The 22323-nt window shown below is 47.1% G+C and overlaps 1 protein-coding gene across 4 annotated transcripts in view; it reads right to left on the bottom strand.

Annotated features, from left to right (window-relative positions):
* Window positions 1–1123: 1123 nt before the first annotated feature.
* The window catches only part of LOC144149736 (lactosylceramide 4-alpha-galactosyltransferase-like), a 41332-nt gene continuing 20132 nt past the window's right edge, over window positions 1124–22323 (bottom strand). For all 4 annotated transcript variants that reach the window (XM_077681389.1, XM_077681390.1, XM_077681391.1 and 1 more), the window contains 4 exons: window positions 11144–11382; window positions 7645–7851; window positions 5150–5365; window positions 1124–1899 (listed from right to left, as the gene is read on the bottom strand). In XM_077681389.1, the coding sequence (XP_077537515.1) occupies window positions 1666–1899; window positions 5150–5365; window positions 7645–7851; window positions 11144–11382 (896 nt within the window). In that variant the 3' untranslated portion in view covers window positions 1124–1665. The remainder of the gene's footprint in view (window positions 1900–5149; window positions 5366–7644; window positions 7852–11143; window positions 11383–22323) is intronic.

Below are 22323 nucleotides of genomic sequence, written 5' to 3'. Positions count from 1 at the left end.
TCCGGCCATTCCTTCCGGAAGCACCAGTTCCGCGTCCCTTTGTTCCAGAACCGCTTGTCCGTACTTTGAAATTGGGACAACTATAGTCCATACCACAAGCTGCATGCAGCACTGCGGAGGCTACATTGTTGTCAGTATAGCCTCCGCGAAGGAAAGCGAGAATAGGGGCCGGGGCTTTTCGGTTCGACCTGCCGAGAGGGGAGACGGAAAGGTCCTTTCAAAACCCCCTTCACTGGCTAAGGCGTTATGCTGCTGAGCACAAGGTCGCGGGTTCGATTCCCGGCCGCGGCCGCCGCTTTTCTGATGGAGGCGAAAAGCAAAAACGCCCGTGTGTACGAGATTTCGGCGCGCGTTAAAGATCCCCAGGTGGTCAAAATTAATCCGGAGCCCTCCACTACGGCGCTCCTCATCGCCTGCGTTGCGTCGGCGTGTTAAACCCTACAATCAATCAAAAACCCCTTCACGGTGAGTTAGGCGCCCCTGAGTGGGCGCTCCATTGACAAAAATGTAGCCTCCACAGTGCTGCATGCAGCTTGTGGAATGAACTATACTTCTGAGGCCATTTCTTCCGGGACCATTGGTTGAGGGACAAATATTTTTTGTGACAATGATTCTCAGTGAAAACCAAGTGGCCGTTATTTCGTCACAGTTGCCGCCATGGGCGTGTGGTAATGGGAATCGGCTGCTAAAGAACGTGTTGCCTATGCGGCACCCACTTGGCCGTAATCGGCAAATGCCATGTCATCCTATTAATACTCGGTGTCTCATCAATCTATACTGCTCCACGAAGGCTTGTCGCACACATCAGTCATCGACAGTTTAGGTCAAAATGTAAAATACTGAAGGATAGGTCTTACAAACATGCTTTCAGATGCAACATTGCATATTCTGCTCACAAATTTTGTCGGCTGGTATCTTTACAATACTAGGTGTATGTGCGAATCATATTGAGGAAATTATTTATTAAATAAATATCATAAAAAGCAAATATGTACACATGTAACATCTTCTATGCATTCTTACACTGCCATAAAACACTAAAATATTCAATGTAGCACTTAGCTATCGTAAAATAACATGACCGAGTTTTGACGCTATCGTAAAAATCACAATGCGACGTAGACACACACACACTATCTTTAATGCACATGATGTAAGTAGCTAGTTAAAAGTGCATCGCATAAACACAAATGAAACAAGAAAATATCGCCACCCACACGGCTTTCACGGTTCCTTTTTGAAGTAAATTCCGTCCTGCGCATAAAAAAATCCATGTATCCCGCGCATTAGTAGGAGCCCATGGTAGGAGAATCTTCATTCGCATGACATTAAAAATTGGTCCCTCACACAGTGTTCTTCGAAGTTCTTCAGAGTACTTCTTTGCCCCGAATTACGACGCGGCTGGTCTCGCCGGTCCACGACAAGTTGTTTCAATTTCTCTTCGACCGGCGGCCAAAGCGCGCCCTCTTGCGCTTCCGAGGACGCCGCGACTTCGTTCGGTCGGTCGCCGAAGCGCGGTTGATGAAACTTCGTCGGCGCCGCCGAGCCCCAAGAGGCTCTTGCTTGATCTTGGCTAAGTTTTAAGGTCAGAGGGACGCTTCTAGGCGTTTCCGGTGTTTGTACATGGACTAGTCGGGTGCCCTGGAAAGAATCTGTCGATGACTACTAAAAGCTTCCGGCTGAGGTCAGAGACTGCTGCAGACTCTTCGGGCAATACTTCTTGGCCGCCTGCCTGTACGCGCAGCCAGACACAGCAGGCTCTTGCGAGCTCATTTTGTTGTAGACGTGCATGACGTAGCTTTGCCCGCAACTACTCCAGGCCTCATGGCTGGTGCTTGACTTGAAGAAACGTCGCCACTGGGTGTAATGCACGCACAGGAAAAGGTGGTGCGGAAGGACCTGCATGGGCACACGGCGTTTGCACTGAATTAAGAATGCAGAGTAAGGTATTAGGACATCGCAAACAGGGGAAGAGGGGAAAATGCCGTGAAAACAAATGTGACAAGACAGCACTTGGAGCCAAAATACGCAAGCTGAAGGCCCAAAGTTTCTCATAATGAGGCAAATTGTTGCTTCATTTTTAAGATTATGGCTCTATAGCTTTCGCAAGTCATGTCTCGTACTTTTTTTGCTCACGGAATGGATAGCCATCCGGGTGTACAAACAAATGGTTCCGGAACAAATTGTCCCGGAGAAAATGGTCGCAGGCACCTCTTCGGGCAAAATGATTCTATAAAACTCCACGTAGGTTCTTTCTTTAAATTCATTGTATCTTGTTGTAGTGATGTTTATAATTTCTCTATTTTCTCTATTTTTTGTTTTCTTTGTTTTTTTTCTTCAGATTCCGTTACATCGGTTGTCTCAATATACGATATTATAATGATTAAACGCGGTATTTCTGCCAACCATGCATTTTGTGCAAATTCAGGGCATTACACGATTGGCCCGCTTTAACAATTTTTTATTCCTCTTTCCGCCGTTCTCCTCCGGCATTTTTTATTTTAGACTTCGCGTTTTTTATGCGTTGAAGACGGAAATTCTTATTTATTACTTCTCTCTATCCTTCGTTATTTGATTTTTGGAATATTTTTATTTTTACGTTTTCGACCTTTTGGTTGATCAATATATCGCTATTCCCATTATCTGCCTTGTCACCATATACAAATGAATGTGCTACTTGCAAACACAGGGTAAAAAAGAAGCCCCGTGATAAACATGCGGCTCCATGATTTACAGAATACGTAGAGGCATGCCTAAGAAAGAAGCGCCATCTTGTGAGCAAGCACTTCACGGGTGCATACGTAGTGAGTTCTCTTCAACCTATCTCCCCCTGGTAGGTTTTCTCAGTCACGGTAACTATTTACAGGCAGGGCCAGACTTAACACTCTCTTTCCGTATAAGAAGATAGTTTGCGAGTCCCACCATGTTCCAGGAAGCTGCACCTGTCGCGATACGCCGCTGGTAAGGGAGGTTAGTGACAGGCACAGTCTCAAGACATGCGGACGTCGGATCGCAAGCATCGGCTGAGCCGCTGGTCAATCCAGGCTGTCGCGACAGTCAGCACCAAGCACAATGTCTTCGAAAGAGGGCAATGAGGGTCTCCCCAGGCACAGAAATATGCTAGCGAAGCGAGTGCGCTACCTCTTCCTCGTGCCCCACCTTCTTGTTTTGACCTTTGCTTTTTATGGGGCGTCGCGATGGGGCTACTCTGCCGGCAGTAGTGCATCAACCATCAACAATCGCCCCTTTTTAATGAACCATGACGTGTGACTATACTTGGTTCTCGCAGTGTTCGGCAGCGTAAAGCCTCCAGCAAGACGAGCCAGAACATGTTTATGTGTTTGCGCGAATAAAATGCATATATTTGTGCTGAAATGCAGTTGCAAACACTAAAGTTAGTTGTCAATGGTGGGTGACAAACTTCGAGTATGAGCTGACCTGCTTCCCTAAGCACGACTTCACGCTTCCACAACACGGCGGCAAAATGAACAAAGCCTGTTAGCCAGCAGTCTCCTAAACCTTGCAGCAAAAGAAAAGGCATGATAAAAGCTATTGCCTATTTTCGGAGTAAATCAAAGGTTTAAGATGCAAGCCGCAAAATTATCGAGGTTCTACATCTTGATTGGTGTCGCCGCATTTGATTCGAACTGCACATATCGAAGCATTTCAGGTGATGAGCACAGTAATGCAGCTTAGCAAACAGCATTCAGCATTCAGTAATGCAGCTTAGCATTCAGCGAGTAAAGTTCCTTTTTAAAATAGCGACAAATCGGCGAGCGAAGCGCAGCAGTACAGCTCTATGTTGACTAACGGTCAGCAGTACCGGCCCACTCACATTTTTGATACTTTACATAACCTAAATTATACCGTCACCGTAAATAGGCTCGAAACCCTGGCTCAAGCGGTACTCGCTTCTCAAGCGTTAACAAAATTTTGAATCCGTACGCGTATTGCACGTGAGCCAGCTTAATTTAAATAACAATTTCATTGCTCCGCTTCATAAGAACACTGTATTCATGAAGAAAATTATGGCAGCCCGTTATTGCATTTGCTTTAAAACACCGGCCGAGGCTGCCCAGTTCATGCTAATTTTGATTGAAATGGGCGCCACTGGTTTGCCTGGTATTCAGATTCACCAAAAATGCTAGCAAATGAAGCGCGCGAGGACGCACACGCGCGACAAACCATTTGTATACCGCATTTAACCAAGTAAATTCAGCTTACGCAAATATATTATATATGAACAGATGCAAAATACATTGTGCACAAATACAAACATATATACATAAATACATTGACCCCTTTCCTTCCCTCATACAGGCACTCATGCATAGGTGCAGTTGTGGTGGGACCATTTTTTCCTAGTTTGAAGTGGGGACCATTTGTTCCGGGACCATTAGTTTCGGACCATTTGTTCCGGAACTATTTGTTCCGGGACCATTTGTTCCGGAACCGAAGCCGTCCTTGTGGTAGACAAAGCAATGCATTGGGTGACTGCTAGACTATTCTCTTCTTCTTTTTATAAAGAAAATTTAGAATTTTTTGTTAGGGCACAAACTGGCAAAAAACACGCGTCCAGAGTGGGAACCAAACCCGCGCCTTCGGATTACATGTTGTAAGCAAATCTTGACCGTCGTTATGGTAATATGGGTGCCAAAGGGAGCATGTGACGCGTTTCGCGTGTGTCGATTCCTCCATTACACCTGTTCCTGGTAGACGTAGCCCCATCTACTGATTAGGTGCGAACACTGCAGCAATCTTCCTGATCACAGGCTAAAAGTAACTTGCTGTTCCGCCTGTGTGGCTTCCCGGATTTTTTTGTTTGCACAATGTTTTCTTACATTCCTCTTACACGTTGTATTTGTATATGAGGGGAATTTAGCATCCCTTAAGGAAGTTGTAGTGCGAAGAGCAACATATCATTACTTTAATTTAAACTTCTTCAAGGCAGCGAAAATTCTTCTCTGGGGTTGCACTGATTTGGAAACAGAATGTTGTGCTGTGCACGCGTGGACAAATCCATGGTAACAATCACAACAATCTTGAGACCGCAGCAGCGAGGGGTAAATGTTAGGTTCGTGCCTATCCGCGTGATGACCTAGTTAATGACAACAAGCTCCCGTTTAAAAGCGAAGAAGTAAGCCCATACCATAAATGCATCAGTTCCACCCCACCGCTGTCCTACGACGGCGCTAATATTTCGGACCCCACATCGGGCCAGGACTTCCAGTCGTAGTAGTTCGGGACCGATGGTGGCCCATTGCTTCGGCTTGTAGACATGGGTTGCACGTTGCATCAGCGCCAGCAAGAACGGGTGACCAGCTTGGAAGCCCAAGAAGGCGTTGCTGACCATGTCGCCATTGTTCTGGAAGTTCGAAGAAAACAAAACTTCAGATACTCCCGTCAGGTTTGTACGGAAATTCGAAGCATGTAAATATGCTCATACGTGTTAGTCACCTTTGCCGTAAGAGGTCATTCGTTGTTTCAGTTAAAATTTGTTCGCAATCATTTCGAACGATTGCATTAACGAATTTGCTTGAGATTGTTACACGGCTTTGTTTTGTATCAGGTTTCATTGTAATGTTTGTGAATTACTGTAGAGTAATATCACTCTTTTTTAAGGGCGAATTACTGTAGAGTAATTTCACTCTTTGTTTAATTTTGAACGCAGGGAGTATATTATGGTGAAGTTTACATCTTAGAAAAGGCACAGTTAATTGCGCAATACTAGGTTTTCCTTGTTACTTTTCTTCTGCATAAAGGCTTTCGCTCAGTTTCTCAAAAATGGTCCTCTTGTTGAGGTGGAGGTGTGGCTCTGCCGATAGATGTGCCTATTGGACGTGAGGTCACGTGGACCGGTGTACCAGAGACTTTGACGTCCGGCGCCACATCTATACCTCTGTTTGATTGATGAGATGTCTAAGATTTAGGGAATGTTCCGACTACCGACGCAAAAGCCATATCGTGATCTGTAGACTTCAAAAAAAAAAAAAAACGGCCCGTCACGCAGTTCAGTTGGCTGAGACGGAAAATGATGTCATTCTTTAAAGTTGTTACGACAGTTGCGGTAACAGTCTGAACCCGGCCTTACTTTACCTGCAATGCCGCATCTTTCTGGTTGTCGGCCTATTTTCTGATTATTCGGTGTTAGCACAGCACAAAAGGTGAAAATTACCCATAGGAGAATTTACTAAATCGTCAATTCAATACAAAACGAAAGAACAATTCAGAACGTTTTCTGAACAAACTGCGGCTCACACTGCAGGTGAATACTCTCTACAAACAGCACTGGAAAGTAACTCGATAATTGTTATGTAAGTATCAGTTACGTTAGCAATTCTAGGCGTCAAACATTTCATCCCTTCACGTTCAATTTCAATTATATAAAAAAATATTTTTTTTTCAGAACGGGCCTTCGTAATCGGCTGCGTCCACGTTCGTGGTAGTCGAACGGCAGGGAAATTCCATAGCTTGCGGCTCGATCCGCACGAACGAACCGGAAGTGCGTGAAGAGGCGGCTATAGCACTGGCAATGACAGCCGCCCAAAAATCAAATACATAATCAGTGACACCGAATCTCCCTATATAAATCTTTCAAGAGGGCGAATCTCACCAGAGCCATATGAAATTCTTAAATCTGGCTTCTGTAGCATTGCGCGGAGCGGCGAAATTTACCTGACACATGCCCCTGCCTCCTCCGGCCTGGCATGAGTGTGCACATGATGCTGCTCGAGTATTCACCGACCGAGATGACATCGGCCCTTACACCACATTCTCCCATTCGCTCCGACGGTCGGCAGGGATCGGCATATGTCGTAGAGGGACATAACAAATCCCTATCGACTGGAACCGGCCCGTTCCTCCCCCCCCCCCCCCTCACCCGTAACTCAATAATTGGAAATCGGTTGTATGGCGAATACTTCAGACGAATTCGTATCCAAACCCGGTTACGTATAGCTACTGGTACCCAGGGTAACATTCAGACAAATGCCACAAATGAATGAAATAGCCGACATAGCACATATGCTGTGGGCTTGCCTGCAGGCGGCCACACCGGCACGGAGAATCACTCAGTCGGAGCAATGAGAGACAGTGTTGTTCAGCTCCGACCAAGCGGATAATCTGTGGGCCATCCAGCTGGCCGAAGACGCCGCTAGAGCTCAAGGGCTCTTGGCCGAAGCGTAGGACCACCAGCCTCTTCCAATTAAGTTGTTTCTCAGTCTGTCACTTTAAGAATAGGATTAAGAAATTGTTTAAAAAGATGGTTTTTAAAGAATTTTTAAAGGCGATATTTTTTTATGTTCGCTTAAACATTCGCTTAAAAATGCTGGTGACCCGAAACCTTTACGCTGTCTTTGCTTAAGAGCACAGCTGAATGGGTTCGAAAACATTCTGCACGCTGCAGAGCTTTCTTCTTTGAAGAACCACAGCTTTGTGAAGAACAGCAAGCCTGAAAACCATTCTACTTTCCATTTTTATGAAGTTAAAATTTCAGCTATGTTTCGCGAAGTATGTGTTCCAGAACATAAATTTGGCGGCACAGGCGTGTTAATGCAATTTTTGAGGAATGATTATCCGCGCATGAGCACCTCGGCCGTTTTGCACGTGAACGAGAGTTTGCGGGATAAAAAGCAACGTGCTCACCGTAGGTGACTGTGAGATGAAAGGTAACGTGAGGGAAGCGAGCGATCGCAGGACGACGACGTCGGTGTCCAGGTAGATTCCGCCTCGATGGAAGGTCTCGGCCAGTCGGAGTGCGTCCGCCAGATGCTCCACGGGATGGGCGCTCTCGTTGAGCGCGCCGGACTCGTACCAGGGCTCGAGCGGTGTTCCCCGGAAAGCCTCTTCCGGCTGTCGATGGCGCCGCAAGAGACGGGACCACGGGAATTATTAGTTGCTGTGGACGTGGGCTCCCAACAAACGGTATGAAAGTTTTAGTTTTGGAGGGCGTGAATTTTTCGCTCCACCACTTTAACAGCCGTTAACAAACATGCGCTTTCGAAAGAAAAAAAATCCTGCTTGTGTGCTTCGAACGCGAAAACCTCATGATGCTCATAACTTCTTAACTGCGACATAATGTTGGGGCCTTTTTTTTTCTTTCGTTTTTTGTCTTGTAATCCGAATGACTTTAACCGGCTGCTTTTCTGCTAAATGGTCTTTCCCGCTCCTTGTTCACTTTCAGTTTCTTGTTTACGGCACTAGTCACGTGAGCCCGCAGATTGGCACGTGCCGCAGCATTTCTAGAAATAAGGTTCTGCGCGTCTCGTGTGCACCAATTCGGCTCACGTATCTTCACGTGGATGTGCTACGTGTCTCGCACACTTCCTACAATATTTACGGTTCCAATTCATAGTTTCGTGTTTTGTTTGGAGCTGGAACATTGGCCCCTCAAAGTCCCCGATTCCTATCCAATCCTACAAGTGGGTGTGGGTCATGAAGGATGTAAGAACAACATAAGCAACTTTCGCTGCAATCCTCGCGAAGTGCGAAGATAGCTAAAGCAGTGGTAGTGTATTGGGCTGTGGCTGTGAAGTGGCGGGTGAAAACTCCATCGGGTCACACCTGTATTTTAGTTACTCGTTACACGGCCAGTCACTTTGACCGGGAAAAAGTAACGGCCACAACAACAACGACGACAATGATGGTTTTCTACAAAAGTTGGACACTTATGATGTCGTATAAGAAGTAAGAGTAATTCTGAAAGGAATACAAAATGCTACAACCACCAGAGTCAACAGCTGGTTACAGCCTTAATAAACTACTACACACAGAGGTTTGTACTTTACGAGTGAAGCGTACCCCATCATACTGAGTTGATCTAGCCTGCACGTGAACCACGGCGTCGACGTGTTGTAATGCCCCTTTCGATGATTATGCGTGGGATTACTCTGTTATGTGTTCACCCTTTAATGGCTGTGTTATGAAATCCTGATTCCTCAATAATTGTCTGAACGTTATGCCTGCCAAGAGTGGCCGTGAAGCTACATGACGGCCTATGATTATCACATGCTTCAGTGATTCGTTAAAATTCCCTTTCCTATAGTCTAAGCCAGGCCAACAAGCCTCTACACTACAGCTAACCAATCCGCTGTTCAAGATGCCAGCGGCAGAGGGTCCGTATGTTGGTCTGGATTGTAGTCGCAATATGATACGTTGCAGCACTTTATATTTAAATCAAGGAATCACTGTCTCGTGTAAGTCATTTCTCCTTGAAAGAGGACGTGCAAACAAATTACTTTGGGGAAGTCGGAATAAGGGCTCTGTTTGAAAGTGCATAACTCATTGTTGATGTAACAGCCGACCGGGTGATGTAGACAGTGTAGGTAGGCGCTAGTGAGGTGCTCGAGCGAAAGGCTCTGCTGTGACGACTGTAAGCCATCTTGCCAGCTTGCACCTCGGGAGCGGCGCATATCATAAGCCAGTTGACGTCAGTTGAAAACGGCAGTAGCCTTCATGCAATTTTAAGTGTTGGTACGATTCTTTCGCGAGTTTTTTTTTATTTGTTACCCAAATTATTTATCTCACCCCTTCATTAATTTGATTAATTGTAGGGTTTACGGCGCTAAAGTATGCAGGCGATGAGGCACGCCGTACTGGTGGGCTCCGGAATAATTTTGACCACCTGGGGATCTTTACCGTGCGCCGAAATCTCGTACAAAAGGGCGTTTTTGCTTTTCGCCTCTATCGAAAAGCGGGAATCGAACCCGCGTTCTCATGCTCAGCAGCGCAACGCCTTAGCCACTGAGCCACCGCGGTGGGTCACCCCTCCATCCCCTCCACGATTTTTTTTTTGTTTTCTGACCCTCCTGCCCAATCTCTCGGGAGCCGTTCTTTTTAACTGGTTGTATACTGGTTGTCCGTCAGAGCCAAAGTGTACGAAGCTTTACCGCTTCGTTCAACGTGCGGCTACCTTTCACCGTGTCTTATTGCGACCCAGGGCAATGTCTTTTTGGGAACAGGACATGGATTTCGCTACTTGAGGGACCTAATTCGCTTCTCGCAAATATTTATTAGTCTACTTGCATAATGTCTTGCACGGGGGGGAGGAGGGGGGCTCAATTTGGCGTAGGTCTAGCTGTGTTGAATCTTAGCATAGCCTGTAGTGTGTTTGTGTCCGATAAAAGAGGGGACGATCGGGAATTTGTGCGAGTGGGTTTCACGGCCACGTGTCTCAGTGTCTCGGAGAAGCGCGCTGCCTCGTCGGCGGCTCCGGAGAAACGCTGCGTCATCTGCTATCTATTCGTCTCCAATGATTTTCGCGCCGCGAAGTAAATCATGACCTGTAAGGCATGGGATGTTACGTATTTTAAGCATGTGCAGCTGTAGAGCACCTGCAGCTGTATACAAGCAGCCAACCGCGGGATCAAGAGGGTATATTCGATTGTCAGTCTCGGTCTCACCATGGATAGTTTGGTGGTAGTCCGAGGTATATGCCAGAATAGAATTAAAATGTTTAAAAATAAATACCCGATATCGTTTGGGACAGTCCCCGTTGAGTTCACAACTGATGATAGAAGAGCCCACTTATATCCTTTTCTTTTTTTGTGTTCTTTCCCTTTATTATCGACGTTGCCCAATATTTCTGTATCGTTACGTCCATGATGCGTAGCCAACGTCCGTACACGACCCCAGAAACCCTTTTCTGGCTTGTGCTTACACACGCATGAAACCAGTTCTTTGAGAAAATAATGATTATAATTATTCTATTTGTGAAAGTGAGCACGTGAATACCGGATATATGGGCCGTCGTCGTAAGCGTATGTCACTGGAGGAGCAATGGGGGTGAAGAACAAATAATCATCTTTCATTTCTCCTACATTTCTTGCCCCTTTTATCCTGCCTGCAATGATTTTCTTTTCCTTAACATCGCGTCGGCCTCCTAACCGCGTATTCCAACAAAGCTTTCGAAATAGACAACACGCCCATCTTTTTCAACAAATGCCCTAACTTGACCTGATTTGATTTGATTGATTGTAGGATTTAACGCGCCGACGCAACGCAGGCGATGAGGTGCGCCGTAGTGGAGGGCTCCGGATTAATTTTGACCACCTGGGGATCTTTAACGTGCACCGAAATCTCGCACACACAGGCGTTTTTGCTTTTCGCCTCCATCAGAAAAGCAGCCGCCGCGGCCGGGACCTACCTTGATCTCTTTAATCACGACGTTCGGAATAGCCTGCAGAACACGGGCAAAGGGATTCTCCGCGTTCGCTCGGCTTCCGTGCTTGTTAGGCACAGAGAGGAGATGCACCGTCCAGGAAGGGTGAAGTCGTGCCGCTGACTCCACGGCACAGGCCTGGCGTGCAGAGAGCTCTCCTCGACCTCCAGTCTCTAAGAAGAAGATGCGGGAAACGCCCTTGGGCTGCTCCTGCGAAAAAAAGCCTGCCATGCGCAGCCACAAAGGCGGAAAAGTTAGAGTCAATGGCTATCTATCGTCAAACACAATTCCTGCATGAATCAGTCTTGTAATCATCACCATCATCAGGAGCATATTTACGTCCAGTGTAGGATAGAGGCCTTTTCCCTTGACCTCCACACGCTCCTTCCCGGCGTTGCACGAATGCAATCTTTCCCTACGAATTCAATTTCAATTTAATTCTCGACGCTGCTGGTTTCAACCCTCTACAAATTTAATCTTTCAATCAGGGGAACGGCCGTCTGCAGCTTCCGGTCCCGGCGTTCGGAAGGCGCACTGTTACCTTTGTGTTCAATCGGATGTAATTTATAGGATTTTATGCAGAGGTAGTCAGTACTTCACACTGAAGTCAATTTATCACTGGTCCGCTAGTTATCTGAGCTGATGATCACTTCATTTCAACATGTTTCCGCTTCCGCACCAGTTGCGGCTATCTCAGGGAACCTACTGCAAAACGAAGTAGTCGCCTGGAGGACGCCCGGTTGCCCCCCCCAGGAGTGGACAGATACTGGGCGGTTAAACTACCCGGCGCTGTTGAACTCCCGCCGCGAAGAGCCCCATTAGATATGCAGATCGCCGTGTAGAGAACGGAACGTACCCCAGAAGCGCTAGAGCACATCGTCGAATTAAGCTACAGCCTTGTAAATTTAATATCGAATTTTATTCTGGAAGGAGCATATAGCACCTAACACGACACGCCATGTATACCACCGCCCATGCCAGGGCAGCTATTGCCACGGTTGGTCGGTGGCCCAGACGTTTAAACGGAGAGCATCGAACTGTGCGAGGTTTGGCAGAATTTCCAAGGTCAAAACGGTTCGTACTTTACATACTGATCAGCAGGTTTGTTGAACAATCATCGACGACTTGACTACTGTGGCTATCAACCGAACCTCACCTTCTTACAGTGCACTATATTTTCCGTAGCCGCGACTGCTGAGCTACCTCGCAGCGTAGGTCAGGCGACCTCATCGTGCAAGGGCCGGCACCAGGGTACCAACCCGGGGTTTTGATTCAACGCGGTCCATTTAATAACGTGTCACAACGCGTATAAATTTCAAGATGTCACTGGAAGTAAGAAGAAGTGTAGGATAAAAAGTGTTTTTGTGCAGTGCTTCGAAGGGCCAATTGAATAATGAAGGGGCTCCGACAAAACAACTCTCATAACAGTCTAATTTGCTTTTGATCCCGTATTACCGATTTTTATTTAGCGTGTAATCTATCTCTGGAATCGAAATGCTCTGACGAAGAACTTGCAGCTTTTGTCTCCATCACGGCCGGTGGCTTACGAAAACTACCACACACTCGTACGTTACGGTTCCCTTGTAGCGATGGTCCGCCTTATCACCAAGAAATTTTGCGCGGCTACATGAAGGTTCTCTTACCCGCGATCTGGTGGCAGCAGAACTAGCTGTCATCATCATCATCATCACCCTACTCAGGTCCACTGCAGGACAAACGCCTCTCGCATTGACCACGAACCGCTCCTGTCCTGTGGTTCTCGTGTCGGCAGTTAACCCCCCAATTTCTCTATTTCATCCGTCCACGGGTTAATGGCTTTCCCCTTCATCTAGACCCGTCTCTTGTTATCTACCCTCATAGGTCGGCAGGTTCACCGCCGCTCACGCACGAGTGCACTCACACATCCTCCACTCACCACTCATTAGGGAATGGTAAGTGAGCCTCGCCTTCGTTTTGGACTTGCGAGTTTGAGTGCGAGTGAGTGCGAGCCCCACGCGCACTGAGCCTCGCTCATACCTCACGAGTTCGAGCACCACTCGCGGCGAGCCCCAGTCACCACTCACGAGTGCGAGAACAACTCGAGGTGAGTCCCGTTCACCACTCACGAGTGCGAGTGCCACTCGCCGTGAGTCCCGCTCACTACTCGCTAGTACAATCACGCTATTCCCGCAATTTGCAGGGGTTACCACGGTGAGTGCCCCTATTGCGCTTGTACTCGCTGTTGGCTATTTGCCGCAGAAGCCGGTTGTTGCGATTGTTGTTAATAGCGGGATCGCTTCTTGCTTCAGAAATATGTCGTCCTCTGAGTTCCTATGGGGCACCCAAGAATTAATCCTCTGGTGGCATGTTGATTTAGGAATATGATTTGGATGGCCTTCTGACGCCGTAATGCACTATTACTTGTCGGTTTCATGACTAATGGATGGTCTGCTGCACACAGGCGCTAGCAAGGGGACGAGTGGTGAGCGCGAGCGCGAGTGAGTGCGAATGGTGACGGCGAATGGTGAGCGTGAGTGAGTGCGAATGGTGACGGCGAATGGTGAGCGTTTGTGAGTGCGAGTAAGGATGACGAGTGCTAAGCGTGAGCGCGAATGAGTGCGAGTGGTGACGTCGAGCGGTGAGCGTGAGTGCGAGTGAGTGAGTGGCGAAGGTGACTAGTGAGCGGGAGTGTGAGTGAGTGCGTGAGGAAAAATATATTTTTCTGTGAGTGTGAGTGGCGCCCAGTTTTGCCAAGGTATGTCCACTCTGTTAACATAAATGCAAACCAGATGATGATGATGATTGCCTTTTTATGGCGCAAGGCCGACGAGGGCAAAGAGGGCCAGAAACAATTGTGATTTAATAAAAGCGATGAGAATTAAAATTACAAGTGTAAACTAAAGTGAAGCAGAAGCAGTTTAAAAACAAATGAGATGGCTGGTGTAGAGGGCCAGGTTGTAATTACGTGCAGTATGAAATGAGCTGTAAAAAATTAATCTCTTTTATAAACTTCGAAACATACTTAAAAGGAATTGTAGCATTGTCGGCTAAAAATGTGAGGGGTGGAGTGGGATGTGTTGTCTGTATAGTTGTGGAAAATGTTTGCGTCGAGTTGTGGTGAGTGCGTTACATTGAATTAGGATGTGGATTACGGATAGGTGTTCTCCACACCTGCTACACAGAGGTCTTGGGGATCCAGTGAGCAGATGGGAGTGTGTAGCATGTGTGTGGCCTATCCGTAATCTGGCTAGTGTAGCTTCATTGAATCTGTTGTGTGTGCCTGTTGTGTATCGTCCCAAGTGTGGTTTTATTAGGTGTAGTTTGTTGTCTGTCAGTTCGCTCCACTGTGTTTGCCATGTTTTACGAAGTTGTTCTCTGATGTGTGGCTTGAGGTCTGTGTACGGTAGTGTTGTTATGTCCACTGTGTTCGTCAGTGCAGCAGCGGCGGCACTTTCATCCGCCAGCTCATTTCCGCGTATCCCACAGTGGCCCGGAACCCAGCACACAATCACTTCGAGATTTGAGGCGTACGCGGACATAATGGTCTTAAAAAGAAGATTGATCACATAATTTTTAGACGACTTTCCAGATGATAGCGCGCGCACAACACTCAAAGAATCAGTGTAAACGATGGATTTGGGTATTTTATGTTGAAGGATGTGATTCAGAATGAGGAGCACGCCATACGCCTCTGCCGTGACGATACTACTAAGTAAATTCATAGTCTTAGAGATGCTTAAGTTTGGTCCGTGTGCCGCAGAGGACACAGCGGAAGCAGTCTTTGAGGCATCGCTATAAAATTCTAAACACTGATACTTTTGCTGTAGGGACAAAAAGTGCTGCAGAATCGCACTTTGTGGAACCCGGTTCTTCTGGATTTGTGTAAAAGATGTATCACAAGAAACTGGGCGGAGATGCCACGGTGGTAAAAGGTCCGTAAACGATGAATTGTATAAGTCTAAAAACGAGAAGTCAAAGTCAGAAGCTTCCTTCCTAGCTCTAAGGGAGAAAGGTACAGAAACAGATGGACGATTTAAAAACAGTTGCAATGAGGAAGTATCGTTAAATACTGGTTTAAAAGGATGGTTACTAATTGATGAAATTTTAAAAGCATATAATAGGTCTATGTAGATTCGCTGATGTTCTAGGCACCATTTATCACACTCAGCGTACAGGCTCTGGACCGGGCTAGTGCGAAACGCACCTGACGCGAGCCGAAGCCCCAAGTGCAGCAATGGGTCCAGCATTTTCAATGTGGTTTTTGTTGCTGACCCATACACCACACTCCCGTAGTCCAATCTTGAACCTATTAAGCTGGTAAATACACGCAGCAGGAGTTGTTTGTCTGCACCGTATGCTTGGTGTGAGAGGACCTTTAAAATGTTCATTGTTTTTAGGCATTTATGTTTAAGTTGTTTAATGTGAGATATAAATGTTAGTTTTTCGTCAAGCACTACTCCTAAAAACTTGTGTTCCTTTTTAACAGGAATTGATAGGCCGTTCAGCTTGATCTCAGGATCGGGCCGGATCGCGCGCAATTTAGAAAACACAACACAGGTGCTTTTAGCTGGATTAAGTTTAAACCCATTTCGGTCTGCCCAGCTAGCTAGTTTATTGGCACCAAGCTGAATTTGCCGTTCACAGATAGACATGTTACATGATTTAAAAGATATTTGAACATCATCTACATACATAGAACAGGATATTGTTGGTGGCAATGCCTTTCCAAGCGAGTTCATCTTCACTATAAACAATGTGCAGCTCAAAACTCCACCCTGAGGCACGCCATTTTCTTGGACATGAACCCTAGAGAGTGCAGACCCAACTCTCACACGAAAGGTTCGCTTGGACATGTAACTGCCAAGTGTATTAAACCTAACGACTTCAGATCGCTGAGGATGCCGTAGCGCCAAGCGGTGTCGTAGGCTTTTTCAAGATCAAAGAACAGTGTAATGCAGTACTGCTTATGAACGAATGCATCCTTTATATATGATTCTAAGCCAACGAGTTGATCATTTGTAGATCGCCCTGCCCGGAAGCCTGCCTGGCAACTCTCGAGAAGACCGTTGTATTCCAGGAAATATACAAGTCTCTTGTTTATCATCTTCTCGAGAAGCTTGCAGAGGCAGCTTGTCAGGGCTATGGGACTATAACTTGCAGGGGAGGTGGGATCCTTTCCCTCCTTGAGGAAGGCCACTACTATGGCCTCCCTCCAAGACCTAGGTAACCGCCCCGAAATCCATATTCTATTGTATAGGTGTAAAAGTGTTTCTAAAGTGTCTCGGTGTAAGTGTTGTATCATAGTGTATGTGATGTTGTCTGCGCCTGGAGCTGAAGGCTTACAAGTGTTGAGAGCGGCCCTCAGCTCAAAAAGTGAGAACTCAGAGTTGTAAGACGTAGTTGATCTGTTCTTGTCACGTAGAGAGTTCTTTTCGGCAGATGTTTTGTGTTTCATGAAAGTGTCTGTGTAGTGTGATGAACTGGAGACGTGTTCGAAGTGTTGTGCAAGTGCATTAGCCTGGTCTTCTAGTGTGTCCCCTGTTGTGCTTACCAGGGGCAGGCTATGTGTATTTTGTCCTTTCAGTTTACGTTTCCTTGTCCATACTTTACGTGTGTCTGTGTAGGAGTTTATTGATGTAAGAAAAGCGCGCCAACTCTCTCGTTTTGCCTCACGGCGCGCACGCTTCCCGAAAGCCTTTGCCCGTTTAAAAGAAATCATGTTTTCTGATGTGGGGTACCGGCGAAGGATACCCCAAGCTTTGTTCTGGGCCTCTCGCGCCCGCCGACAGTCGTCATTCCACCAGGGCCTCCTTGGGTGCCGCACGGCTCCGGAGGACTGGGGAATGGACTTTTCGGCGGCGCCGAGGATGTGCGCCGTGACGAGCTCGGTTGCCTCCTCTACGTGTAGGTGTCTAATGTCTGTGTAGTGCAGTTGAGATGTTTCTGTGAATGTGTTCCAGTTCGCTCTAGCTTCGTTGAACCTACTATGGGAAAGAGAACTGTTTGGCCCTTTACCTATATATGTTAAGGATGTTGGGAAGTGGTCACTACCATAGGGGTTTGTGTCCACTCCCCATTCAAGAAATGGAAAGAGTACTGCAAAGCCAATAGCAAGGTCAAGGTGTGAGTAGGTGTTGTGCGCTATATTATAGTATGTAGGCTGTTGCTTGTTAAACAGGCATGCTCCCGATGATGTTAAGAACTTTTCGATGAGACGACCTCGGGCATCTGTTCTAGAAGAGCCCCACAGAGGATTGTGTGCATTGAGGTCACCCATTAAAATGAAGGGTTCAGGTAACTGATCCACAAGAGCCTCGAACTCGGAGCTCAACAAGTGATAGTCTGGTGGGATGTAGAGGGAGCACACCGTGATTAGCCTATTAAAACTTATTACTCGGATTGCAACAGCCTCTAGGACAGTGTTCAGCTGGATGGTGTGACATGCCAAGGATTTGCGGGCAACGATGGCCACACCACCAGAAGTGTATGTGCAGCCGTCTCTGTCCTTTCGGAACACCAGGTAACTATTTAAGAAATTTGTGTGTTTTTTATTCAAGTGTGTTTCCTGGAGACACATGACACTTGACTGATTGGAGTGCAGTAACTCACATACATCATCCAGGTTCTTAAACAGGCCTCTACAGTTCCATTGTATTAAATTTTCTTTTCCCATTATTTTATATTAGGAGCGACTGGAATGTGTGGTTATGTGTCGTTCGGGGCGGTTACTCTGGCTGGCTTCTTTCTTTCTTGGGATTGTGACGTCCGATCCCGTCCCCTCCGCTGCGCAGCAGCGACGAACGGATTGACGTCTATTTTCTCTTCAGATGTCCTCGGAGTTGCCGACTTGTCGGGCTCCTTGGACTGTGGACCCTTTCGGGGGCCCTTTTCTGGGGCCACGACCGCCAGGGGTGCCAAGGGTGGCACAGGCGGTGGGGCGGAGGTGGAAGCACCTGCCGGTCCCTCCGCGTCCATTTCCTCCGTGCCATCAGGTGAACTGGGGGCCAGAGGAGTGGAACCGGAAGGAGCGGCACCACTCCCAACCGTGTTGGTTGCCACCGCAACCGCTGAAGGTTCCCCCTGCGGCACGGTGACGGATTGAGCTGCCAACAGCAACTCAGCGGGGGGCTCGGGCCGGGCACAGTCTGCGCCGCAGTACTGTGTCCCTGCCGAAGCAGATCGCCGCTCCGCCCCCCGGCGAGCTGCGTCTGCGTACCTCCCCAGGGGGAAAGAGGCGAACCTCTTTCGCGCCTCCGGGAAGGAAATGTTCTCGGTTACTTTTATGTTTATGATTTTCTTTTCTACTTGGAATTTTTCGCAGGTGCGGGAGTATGCTGGGTGGGGTCCCTGGCAGTTGGCACAGGTGAAGACCTGTGTGTTGCAATCATCACTGGGGTGATCGTTCTGGGCGCATTTGGCGCAGGTTAGTCTCCCGCGACAAGCGTTAGTGCTGTGACCGAACCGCTGGCACTTGAAGCAGCGGCGCGGGTTCGGAATGTATGGACGGACTGGGCAAAGGATGAATCCTGCATTTATGTGTTCTGGAAGTGTGGATCGGTCGAATGTTAGAATGATGTGCTTCGTGGCTATTTCTTTGTTGTCTCTCCGGATGGTGATCCGCCTCACTGCCGTCACACCTTGATCTTTGAGGCCCTCGAGGAGGTCGATGTCTGTCTCGTTTAGGAGATCCGTCTCAGAGATCACACCCTGCGAGCTGTTGAGGCTGCGGTGGGGTGTGATCCTGACATCTAGATCGGCCATGCGGGTTTGGTTGAGAAGACTTGTTGCCTGTTGCTGATTATTGAGTTCTACTAGGAGTTCACCAGTTCTTTGATTTTTAGCCTTATAAGATTTGCCCACAATGTTTTCAAGGAATTTCGAGATCAGAAATACAGACTTGGAAGTGATGAGGTTTTCTTTTTCAGTTGATTCGATTATTAGGAAGCGGGGTAGTTGTCCGGTTTAGGGGCAGCGATTGCAGGGAGTAGTGGGAAGGAAACTTCGGTGCGGCCCCTTTTCAGGGACCGATCGTGTTTGGGGCGGGGTTTTGAAGAAGCCATGAATTAATAAATTCTATTCGGCCGTGGTGCATCCGCCCACCCCGGGGCCCAACAAGGGGACGCGACAGGTACTTGCAAGCAAGGCCTGCCTGCGCCAGATTTACACCACGGCTATAACCACATATGGCGTAACACAGGGTTGATAGCCACACCAGGTTAACCCTAGCCGCCAAGAAAAGGAGAAGAACCAAGAAGAGAGAAGGTGACAGGAAAGTTGTTAGAAAGAGGATAGGAAAGTAAAAGATGTAGAGGAGGACAGGAAGAGGCAACTGCCGATTCCCTCCGGTCGGGTCGGGTCAGGCCTAAATGCAAACCAGTTCTCGGTTAGTCTCACTACATGGCCAGCCCAAGTCTGTTTATTTTTCTGAATTTGAACTATGATATCCGCTGCTCTAGTTTGTTCTTCATTTTAGGTAGCTCGTTTCCCACCCGTAAGTGTTACTTCTAACATTATTCGTTCCACGGCTTGTTGAGCCGATCTAAGTTAGCTTTCTACTTGCTTAGTGAGGCGCCAAGTTTCAATTCCACCGTCATAACCGGCTGTATGCATTGATTGTAGATTTTTCTTTTGAGTGACAGAGGTAGCTTAGTTTTCACTATTTGCGACTGCTTGCTGAGGGCTCCCCTGCCTATACCTATTATACGCCGGATTTCTCTCTGTAGTTAAGGTCAGCACTACCCATTCGTCCGAGATGGTCATATCTTTTCACTTCTTCTAGCGTTTTGTTTCCTAAGCTGAAGAGGACGTTTTCTGGCATGATTATTCCTCGTTACTTCGACTTTATTCACATTTATTTTTAGCCCGACGGCTTATTTTCTTATTCTTGTTTCGGAAGCATTGTTTGGAGGTGTTCTGCAGTCTCACTCAGCAAGACTACATCGTCCGCAATCCTCGAAAGGCTCGAGAACCCCCAGTAAATCTTTAATTCTGTTTTCCCACTCCAGATTCCTAAATACCTCCTGAAGACATGCTGTGAATTCTTTTGGCGAGATGGTTTCCCCCGATTTTACTTCCTTCCCGATGGGGAATTTATCGCTTTGCTTGTGGAGGGTTATACTGCCTGTGCATTGCTTATATGTATATGTCTCCTCTATTCTTTAGTATGTTAGGGCTTCTAGCCCGGCTGCGGTGAGTATGGATTCAAACGCGTTATCATAGTCTATAAATGCCATATTAAGGGGTTCAGTGTATTTTAAGACTTTTGTATCTCTTTATTGACAACATGGATGTGATCCACGGTTGAGTACCCTTTCCTAAACCCAGCCTGCTCTCTGGGTTCTTGGAAATCCAGGTTTTCACCTATGCCGCTAGGATAACTTTGGTAAGCAGCGTGTGAACAACTAAGAGTAGGCTGATGTGTCTGTAATTCGTGAGGCCCCTGCGACCTCCCTTCTTATGATCACCATAATGTTGGTGTTTTTCCAGGATTCAAGGCTTCCAGAAATAGCACAGAAAGCTTTTCTAGCACAGTATCCCCTCCCTCTTTCAAAAGATAAACGGATATGCGATCGTCACATGCAGCTTTTTCTCTATGTTTTTGGGAGTCTTTTTAATTTCCTCTTTAGTTACTGATGGGACATAGCAACTTGACCTTGTATTCTCAGGACTGTCCCTCGGTCTAACATCGCTGGCGTACAGCCTGATGTAGAGTCGTTAGGCTACCTTTTATGATTTCGTCCAAGTTGTGCGTAATGTTACCCTGCTGATCTGTGAGTGCGTACATCCTGTCTTTGTCGATGCCTAGCTCTCTCTTAGTTGCTTTCAAGCCTTCCCCTATTTCCAGCGTTTCCGCGATCACTGCCATGTTATATGCACGAATGTCGTTTGTTTCGTTCGTTTAATCCGTTTCGACAGCTGGGCTTATTGAATCTGATATACCAAGCTTTTATGTTCTTACGTTTTGGCAATTAGTCCCTTCGTTTTCTTTTCTTTTTCAGTTTGTATCCAACACGTTGGTTCTCCCAAAGCTGCTGTTGATTGACTGATTCTCGGTGTTAGGTTGTCATGTTACTTGTCTACACTGACCTCGTTCTGCTCATCTAGAAGAGTAAATTTGTTTGGAAGAGTTATTTTAAACTCCTGCGATCTGGCCCTGACAGACTCTAGGCGGTGTTTTTTAGTTTTGAAAAGTTTCCTGCTTTCTATATTGAGTTTCAGCCTTAGCTTGAATATAATCATCCTATCACCGCTGCTCCGAATCTTACTTAGCACCTCTACGCCATGCGCAATACCTGGGTTGTCAATTAAACAGAAGTCAATTTCATTTTTTGTTGTAGCATCGGGACTTTTCCAGGTCTATTTCATATTCTTTCGTTTGTAAAAGAAGGTGTTCATGAACCTCAGGGGATTTCTCTCTGCAAATACCATCAGTACATCTCCTCGACTGTTGCGATTGTCTATACCGAAGTTTTCTGCTGACCTCCCTCCCATTTGCTACTTACGACCTGTGTATTAAACTGTCCCCTTACAATCGTGAACTGTGTTGTGGCCGTTGTTGCCTCGTAGAAGCTGTGTACGGCTTCATTATCGCAGCTCGTTTTAAGCGCATAGGCCTGTACTATCCTGTATCGTTTGTTTAGCTCGATAAAAACAGCCGCGACTCTCGATAACGCTGAAAAGCTCCTTCAGGTTTTCTGTTATTTCTCTGCTTATTAAAAATCCCATCACATGTTCTTTCTTTTCTGCGGTCCACTGTAGCACAAAATATGTTCGCTAGTGAGCTCCATGAAACCTTCTCCGGTCCTTCTAACTCCACTTAACCTTTTAATGTCCCACTTCATGTCTGAGGGCTCCTAGTAGTACAGCTAGGCATCCTTCACTCGTCAGGGTGCGTGAGTTAAACGTCGCCAGGGTCAAGCTCCAATGACGGCCTGTCCGGACCCACATATTCTTAGCACCCTCTGCTATATCGCTGTTCTGGTGCAGCCGTGGACAGGGGCTATACAGTGCTGGGGGCTCAGGGCGGAGAGCTTAGTTGGGTTTTCATGGGAGGTGGGAGCCAAGTACTCCATCCGGGTGGCCAGATCCTTCTCTGGTGTGGGAGTGCTGTTTGTGTCCCCAAGAGCCTTTCTAGCATGGTTGAACCTCCATACTGTATAGCCTCCTATGTATCCGGGATGATTGTT

This window comes from Haemaphysalis longicornis, unplaced genomic scaffold (assembly GCF_048455015.1).
Source record: "Haemaphysalis longicornis isolate Haplotype H1 unplaced genomic scaffold, Haemaphysalis longicornis Haplotype H1 scaffold_8, whole genome shotgun sequence".
Lineage (NCBI taxonomy): Eukaryota > Metazoa > Arthropoda > Arachnida > Ixodida > Ixodidae > Haemaphysalis > Haemaphysalis longicornis.
This window is presented reverse-complemented; position numbering and strand designations above follow the sequence as displayed.